This window comes from Egretta garzetta, unplaced genomic scaffold, assembly GCF_000687185.1.
Source record: "Egretta garzetta isolate BGI_Z169 unplaced genomic scaffold, ASM68718v1 scaffold404, whole genome shotgun sequence".
In the NCBI taxonomy this organism is placed as follows: domain Eukaryota; kingdom Metazoa; phylum Chordata; class Aves; order Pelecaniformes; family Ardeidae; genus Egretta; species Egretta garzetta.
The window spans coordinates 185,811-194,336 of record NW_009259323.1 but is presented as its reverse complement, the minus strand read 5'-3'; the positions used below and the strand labels follow the sequence as shown (position 1 = coordinate 194,336).

At 48.7% G+C, this 8,526-nt stretch overlaps 1 protein-coding gene across 4 annotated transcripts in view; it reads left to right on the top strand.

Annotated features, from left to right (window-relative positions):
• The first annotated feature begins 5,863 nt into the window (after window positions 1–5,863).
• The window catches only part of DOCK11 (dedicator of cytokinesis 11), a 64,965-nt gene continuing 62,302 nt past the window's right edge, over window positions 5,864–8,526 (top strand). For all 4 annotated transcript variants that reach the window (XM_035892149.1, XM_035892151.1, XM_035892150.1 and 1 more), the window contains exons 1-2: window positions 5,864–5,942; window positions 7,088–7,157. In XM_035892149.1, coding sequence (XP_035748042.1) covers window positions 5,932–5,942; window positions 7,088–7,157 — 81 coding nt within the window. In that variant the 5' untranslated portion in view covers window positions 5,864–5,931. The remainder of the gene's footprint in view (window positions 5,943–7,087; window positions 7,158–8,526) is intronic.

Sequence of the window (8,526 nt, the reverse complement as noted above, 5' to 3'; positions counted from 1 at the left end):
TCACGTTTATGTTTTTCTCCTATGAGGTGTTTCCCATGGGTCTTGATTTTTATCCCAGCACCATGGACTGTGGCGAGCTTTGGGCTGGGAGCTGCTGCCCTGTGTGCTCGGGGTGCTGCAGCCCCAGGGGCCAAGGGAGAAGGCAGCTCCCCCCAACCTGCCCACGCTGCAGGGGTCGGAGGGGCCCGGGGAGCATCGCAGAGCACCCGCCTGCCTGCCCTGGGGAAATAGCTGCTCTGTGTACGCTGGAGAACAGGATCTCTTTGGCAGCACTGCACGTTTTTTTCCTCTAGAAATGGGCTGATTCTGTTGCTGGACTGGCAGCATTTCTTTGCACTTGGATATTGGCTTTCCCTGTGGAGGAATTTGTGGTTTCTAAGACTCTAATTGCTTTAGTGTAATAGTTTTTCCTCTGCTTTCATAATGACTTTGGTGGGTGCCATCTGCTGCTCCGACAGCACAAGCAGTGCGAGGCTGAGCCCTGGATGCCGGGAGGTGTGTGCTTTAAACAAGCTCATCAGGAAAACTAAGACTTTGAAATCTGATTTTCAGGGCTTAAAGCTTTACCCCTAGCCCTGTTGGGACACCGGGCACTAGAGTGGACCGAAGGGCGAAAAATACTTGTCATGGCTCCCTCCTTACTCCACAGGTCTGTTCGCAGGGGTTTGGGCGTGCCTGGCCCCACTGGGCCGCCAGCACAGTTTGGGGTGGACAGGAGAGTGTTTCCTCGCTGGCAGGCAGGGGACAGGCCATACCCTTTTGTGAGCAGCTGCTTTGCTTGCAAACAGCTTGACCTACATCTTTTGGCTTCACTTTTGAGGCATTGCTGTGGTCCCTGTCATGGCCTGCGGCAGCCTGGCTGCATCGTGCTGGGCGTAAGCACAGCCGGCGTCGCACCGCGCTGCAGGTGACGGAGGGCTGATGTGTGCTGAAACAGGGGAATCACACAGCTTGGGTCAGGGGAGCTCTGGGAGCTGCATTTCTACCAGCTCCGCAGGAGAACGCCTGTCTGCGGGTGCTGCGGCGCCCGTCTGGGCGACAGCTCTGCAGCCCTCCAGGCGCGCATCCCTCGCCTCCTGGAGCTCCCCGGATCGTCTCCCAGGGTTCGGCACAGCCTCGCGGGACGCAGATCGCAGTGCCAGCCTTCACAGCACGTTTTGTCCAATATCGCTAGATCCACAAGAGCGGAAGGGCCGTGGTGAGTTATTTTGAGGAGGTTTTTCATACCTGTGGTGGGCAGTGCTGTATGGGTTTTGAAGCCTCTCATGTGAGGACATGAGATCTTTGCAGTCCTTACCCTTTAATTGTCATTGAATCCCACAAGGGTCACTGCCGGGACTTTGTCTTGCTGGTCATCAAAGATGTTAAAGCTAGAAAAGAAATGCTATCAAACCCCCAACTTCTTTAAAAGAACAACTTTAGAAGCAGAGTCCCAGTTTCAGGACCATGTTGCAAAATAAAAAAGGACTAAAAATACTGTCTAATCAGAAGCCCTGAGTTCTGCGTACCCAAAGCCACTATTTAGTGCCATAGCAATGTGAAAGGCAATTAGAGAGAATCTAATTTACCGTTACAGCTGCTGCCAGGGCGAGGTGAGATGGGGAGCTGGTGTCAGCAGTGCTTGGGCTCATGGCACTGCTTTAACCAGCTCACGCTGCTGAGTTTTGCTGGGATTGCTGTGGTGATTCCCAGCGAGAACAGTAAATCATACAGGTCGGCAGAGAGCCGTATGCCTGGTCTGTAGGGTCCTGCCTGGTCTCCTGGGGTGGCCAAGTCTGGGGACACCTGGCCCCAGACCTGAAAATGGGAGAGCAGCTCATGAATGTCCTGTTAATCCACATTAATTTACAAAGGCTGGCAAATTTTCAGAAGCACGTAGTGTTATCCTGAAAGAAGACCAGTGTTTCAGATGATTAACCAAATTGAATCAAGCATTTAAAGAGCATGAGACTGACTGAGAGAAAATGGGTTCCTTTTCTCTGTCTACCTGTTGGGTTTTCGGGACTGCTATTTTTCAGATGGTCTCTTTCTCTTTTATGAGATTCCCGTGCAGCTCGGGTCCTGGATGCAGGAGCAAGAGGGGCTCCACGTGCAGTCAGGCTGGCAGCAGGGGGGCTGGTGGCGCGAGCCACCCCATGCCCCAAATCCCACGTGGCCAGGGGAGCCGGGCACCAGCACCCGGCCACTCTGGCAGCCAGCATGGGCTCTTGGCGAGGACCTTTCCCTTCCCACCAGTGATCTGGTGGCCTTCTCCCGCGGTGGCTGCAGTGCTTCTGCTGGTGCTAACGCGGCACTGAGGCTTGAGAGGTTTCTTTCAGGACACTGCAAGCAGTGAAGCAAAGTTTCCAGGGAGCGATTAAGAGGGAACTGCTTCAGATATCTGAGCTAATCCATGCTGGATTCCTGCAGCATGGAAAAGAGACATTTTGAATGCGAAACTGTCTGGGGCAGGAGGTATATTTTCCCTAGCCAAGAGTAAGAGCTTCTTTGTGGACAGCCAGAAGCACGGGAGAGCAGGTGCTCGGCAAAAGGCTTTGCAGGAATCGCTCTGCTCGGAGGCTTGCATGGGACCCAGGCATCGCTTATGTTTGCAAAATGGGCCTTAATTGCACATAGGCTCTGTGCTGCCCTCCATCAGAGAGATACTGGGATGTCGTTCTGCTGCTTGGATGCAGTCCTGGGAAACACGGCGTGAAAGGTACCCGCCTTGCATTTCTGAAGTGCTGTGGGGAAAAGCTTTCATCGTTTTCATCTCGATTTTGCTTTATGAACCTATTAGAAGCTCACCAGTCGTGCACCTGGGACGGAGGAATGGCCTCTGCTCGATGGGGGTGGTCCTTTGGGTGAGAGAAGCCAAAGGCAGCCTAAGACAGGCGACTGCCTTTGCTGCTCCAGCCCAATGTATCAGTCCAGGTCTGCTACAGACCCTGGATTTTTATTCTCTTTTTAACATGTACCAGAGTATGGCAAAAAAGGAAAGAAAATTTTTTTCAGTTATTTGATTTTTTTTTTTTTTTTTAAAGGTGCTGGTGTATGAGAAGGTATCACCATACAAAGATTTTCTGCAACATTTCAGAAAAATATTAAAACAAGGTTAAAATCATCACCAAACAGTTCTTGCCTGGGACCGCTGCCCCCTCATGTGACAGCTGCCTCCCCAAAGTCCCAGCACCAGCTCCATTTCAATGCAGGAGATGCTCAGCTGTCATTAAAGCGAAACCCTGTCTCACATTTGCTGCAAAGGGCTTGAAAACATTACTTAATGCATCCCAGAGACTCAGGAGCCAAAGGCACAGGACAGAAACCCTTTGGCTATGATTGGTTTTGGAAGAGCAATATTGATTTCTTGGCTGATCTCACGCACCATAGGCAATATTGGGGCTCTTTGGACGCTTGGTGGTACGGCAATTTACCCTGTGGTGTTATTTGGTGCTGAGCTTTCGATCCTCATTTTGGACTCATTTTCTCAGGCTGCAGGTTTTGCTGTTTTCAGTGAGAGACCTTGTACTGGTCTCATTTTTAACGCTGTGCAAATAGTTCATCCTGGCCAAACCATTCAGCTGGGGGTAAAGTTTGCTGCTGATGGGGAAGCATCTGATGTTCCTCTTCTGAGGGGTAAGAGCCCAAACACGCCATCCTGCAAGGGTGCTATCGCCGGAGACACGTGCCATCCAGGCATCACGTGGCTGCTGGAAGGGTTGCATAAACGCTGCCTGTGGCACGCCACGGCATCAACAGCCTTTTGGTGAAGACTCAAAACAAGGCCAAGCTGATGGATTTGAATTTGCTTCCCCTTTTATTATGACCATTCATACGCAGTCGTGGGTTTGCTTTTAGTGTAAGGTTTAATTTTCACAACTGCAATGCTAAGTGCCTGACTCTTGCTTGTGAAATCTGAAGCCTAGGGCTGGGCAGCTGAGATGATACTTTCCTACTTCAGAAGTTTGTGTTTTTCTCACATTTTTTTAAGTAAGTTCTGTTTTCTGAACTTGTAACAGGGACAAAAGTACTGCAATAGCCAACATAATGGCATTCTCCTAATAGTTTTTACTCGTGACTCCAGGGATTTTGGAGAAGTTCATCTTGCTTCCCAGAAATGTAAGTCTGATCAAAAACCAGGCCCCAGATTTTTCCGGCCTTCGTCTGCGGCAGAGGTGTGATTTATGGAAAGGGCTTCCCTGCCTTTCCAGAGGGATGCTGCGCTTCCTTCCATGGGGCGAGATTCCTGCTCTGGAGGCCATAGCAGCCGGCTTGTTGTCCTCTCGCCAGCGGCACGCTTCCAGAGAGAGCACGACTCCCATCAGCTCCCCCAGCAAAACCAGCTTTGGGCTGAGTGGAGCCAGTGTGGGAGGCCGTATTTCTTCCGAGCCGTACGGATGAGTGGCTCGTACACAAAGTTGCTGAACCTTGCAGCTGTTAAAGCTGCGGCCTGTCCAGGAGGATTTCTTGCTCCATTAAGAAATTAGAGACTGTACTTGGACCAGAGCAGCACAGCGCTTGGCTTCTTCCCGTAGTGTATTACCAGGCACAAATAACTTAACCCTTCATTTCCCTCTCTGCAAAACATGCACATTGGTGGTTACCTGCATCGCATGAGTATCAGACTGTTGAATTAACGAGCAGTCCCTTGGTAACACAGATTAAAATTGCCAGGCTAAATTAAGCACAAGGTGTTGGTTATTTTATATATATGCAAATTTTATCACCTTCTATTTTTCCTGCAGGAAAAAACCAAAGTGGTTGAACCCTTGGACTATGAGAATGTGATCCTTCAACGCAAAGTTCAGATCTACAGTGATCCCCTCCGGGACCTGCTGATATTTCCAATCGAAGATGTGTCTGTGAGTTTGTGCTGGCTGTTTCTCATGTTTGAGGCTCACTCATCTCCAGTCCCGCTTACCTTGGAAAATTTCCACTGTTAACCAACCGCACGTTAATTTTGGCTGCATTACTGACACATAAAACCGAAATGACCCACCGGTGATTTGGGCCCACCACATTTATTTAAAGCAAGTAACAAGCCCTGAAGACACAGTTTGCACTGAAACTGTGTTCTCCTTTTCCCTGCAGATCTCAGTCATCGGTCGACAGAGAAGGACTGTCCAGTCTACAGTGCCAGAAGACGCTCTAAAGAAAGCTCAGAGTCTCTTTGTCAAAGAGGTGGGGGCAAAAGTCCATGCAACACCTTCCTTCAGCACTTTATCCCTTAGGCAGGATGCTCTGCTGTAGCTCCTGGTCTGTGAGGCTGCAGATCACTTAGTTTTTCCCGCATGGGAAGCACCGGTCACCGGCAGGCTGGCTGCATGGGAGAGTCTCGCACGTGCCTCTTGTGCAGTGCTTCTTCCCAGTGGGTTTTGCACACAGCAGACAAGGCGTGTGGCTTCGCACCGCCGGCCTGAGCAGCAAGGTGCAGGCGGTGGAGTGCGCAGCCTCCCCGGAGCATCCCGAGTGCCACGGATTTGTTCTGTAAAGTGCCGCTCTCTGGGACCGTTTCCCTCCAAGTGCAGTGAAACGAAATGCCAAGTGGTGGTCGATGTCAAGTTAGAGGCACTGCATTTCCGAGGGCAGAAAACTGGTACTTTCTGGAAAACAGTCCCCTACCAAATTGCTACTCTTTTTTAAAGCCTTGGAACGACGTAAATACAAAATCAGTAGCTGTGTGGCAGGCCAGATGCTATGTGATTTTTGTCTCTGTGCTGAAAAGCTTCGTTATGAAATTCTGCAAAACAAGTGAAGCAGCTTGTTCAGACCTTTCCCACTTGTGCTTACCTCACCCAGCAGTCTGTAACCTTTCGGACTTGTGCATGGTTTTGTTTTGCTTGGTGTAGCTCTCAAAGAGCTGTATTGTTTTCCTTTCAGTGCATTAAAACCTACAGCTCAGACTGGCACGTGGTAAACTACAAGTATGAGGAATACTCAGGAGACTTTCGGATGTTGCCATGGTAAGTGTCGCGCTCCCTTGGAATACTAATGCATGGTCACAGGACTGTGGATTGATCAGGCTTAGGAGAAACAATCTGCCCTTTTGCCTGATGCCCGTCCCACAAGCAGCCTCCCTTCCAGAGGTATGTCCCTCTGAGGGTTAGAGGGCCAGAACCACATTATCACGCCGCTGTCACTCAGCTGTGTCAGGGAGGTGCTGGCAATACTGTGGGTCGTTACTTCGCATCCTATCCACCAGCGCCCAAACAGCCCCCTCCACCTAGGATGAGGACAGACTACAGCCTGGGCACGTGGCAGGATAAACAGTGTTGGCAGCGTCTGTTCATCCTGAACTGGGAGCCCTCTTGTCCCCCTGGGCTGGTGTTCTCTGCATGCTAGACACGGTATTCCCATGCTGAGCAGATCCTCTTTGTGCCCCCTGTCACTGCGATGTTTTACAACTTCAGTCCAGTGGTGCAGTATCGCTGTTAATGCTGGCGGTGCTGGAGAGTTGTGTGCTCTGAAATGCTGGGCTGTGCCAGTGATTCCAGCCCCAAAGCTAATCGGGTTTTTCAGACAGAAGAGTGCATCTCGGATTCCTGCGGGATTGTTATTTTCTCGGTGGTGGTGCCTGCTCTGCTCTCGCTCCCCATGCTCCGTGCACGTCTGGACCGCTGCTCGTGTGCTGCCAGCTAGTTAAACGCTTTTTCTTGTTAATGGGCTGAAGTGGGTCTGTTCTGAGGGTCTCACAGGGAAGTGAAGCATCAATGAGGCAACACTGCTGATCAGATCGTATTAAAATTTGTGAATAACCTTGCAGTTTGATCTTGCTTCTTTTTTAGCAAGATGGAAGGTAGGCTCCCCTGCAGCATCTCTGTGTTGCATTGAAGCAAGTCAGCAAAAACTCTGCAGAATCAGACAGCTAATATGGAGAAAGCTAATTACATCTGGCTTGTGCTTGATTTCCATGAAAGGCACTCAGATGTTGGTTTTCTCCAGCTGTGAGGGGCTGTAGGCCTCTTGAAATCTATCTTCTGCAGGAGCACAGTTCAGCTGTGCTCTGTAGTCTGCAGTTTGGCTATTGCTTCTGGATCCAGCATCAGCTGCTGGCTTGGAGGACCCTCATTTCCCAGTCATTAAAAATGAAAATGTGTTGTGATTTCAGCAAATCCTTTAGACCAGAAAAGATTCCAAGCCATGTGTTTGAAATTGATGAAGACTTTGAAAAGGACGAGGTAAGGAGATTTTTTTTTTTTTTTTTTTTTTTTAACATATTCTGTTCTAAGATCTGTTAAAAAGCAGATTTCACAAGTTAGAATGCAGTTCCCAGGAATGGTTTTCTGGTGAGATGCTTCGTACTGTGAAGACGGGACCGAAACTGAGACAGTGATTCATTTCAAAGCATGACAAGATAATCTCTTGGAGCCAAGGGTCTCCTACATTATCTGTAATATTAGCTGTCATTTTGGACAATGCAGATGCCATGTTCCCCTGTACGTGTAGCTTTCTCTGTCTCAAGTACCATGTGAAGCTTAATTCACGCACATGACATTAAGAAGTTTTAGTTTACAGTGGGAAGAGTTTAGCCAAACTGTTTAAAATTCGTATGGCACCAAGATGCTGTTGCTGAGGAACTTATATGGGAAAAGGGAAGCTTCTCTCTTGCAGAGCTGAAGATTTGAAGGGGCTGTTCCATGCACGTTTCTCACAATTGCTGTGTACGTCCCAGCACACCTCAGGTCTGGACTGGGATGGCTTCTTTGTGAATGGGAATATATTTTCAAGTTTGGCCTTAAATTTTTTTGGCTGTGTTGTTGGTTTGCATTACGTCATTAACTTGAGCTGTTATGTCTTTAATAATATCTCATTTGGGCTGGAGACAGAGTTGTGCACTGTGTTATCAGCATTATCAGCCTCTGAAAAAAAGTAAAAGGAGAAAAATATGCTATCAAGATTTGATGGGGACCTTTTTTCTTCTGGTTAGTGTCCCAAATACTCAAACAAGTGAAGTTACTGAGGTTGGCTGTGGAAGAGTATTCCCAGTGCTTCAGCAGATATTTTGGCATTTATCTCTTTTGGCATGGCCCTATCTAAAGGATTCTGTTACAGTCTCCTGATGGAGCATTTACATTAGAATTATGTAATGGAAATTAAAGTAAAAGAAATCTCTTGATGAAATAAAAGGTGAACCATTGGTAAAGGAGAAATCATGGGTTGTTTTACCCAAGGAAATAAAGCATTAGACAATTTACTTTGTCATTGGAAGTTTGACAAGGAAAGAATGAAAACCTGCTGTTTGGGATGCAGGACATGATATAAACCAGTCCCTTCGTAGTTCATTGACAGGCAGTCCAGGTCCACCTCTGATGCTGAGTCACTGGAAGTCCCAGGGAGAGTTTTCTTCATCAGTCTGGGATCTCATTTCCCCTCTCCCCAGTGGAGGTCATGGTTAGGTATGGATGCAGAGACGTTCTCCCTTTCTGGGAACACGGGACAGGAGCAAAGGTGGAAATCCCAGCTGGTACGCCAAGAACCACCTGGTTGGGTCACTTGAAACTTTTTGTTTCGATAAATGCGAAACCAGTCAGTAGCAGGTCAGCTGTT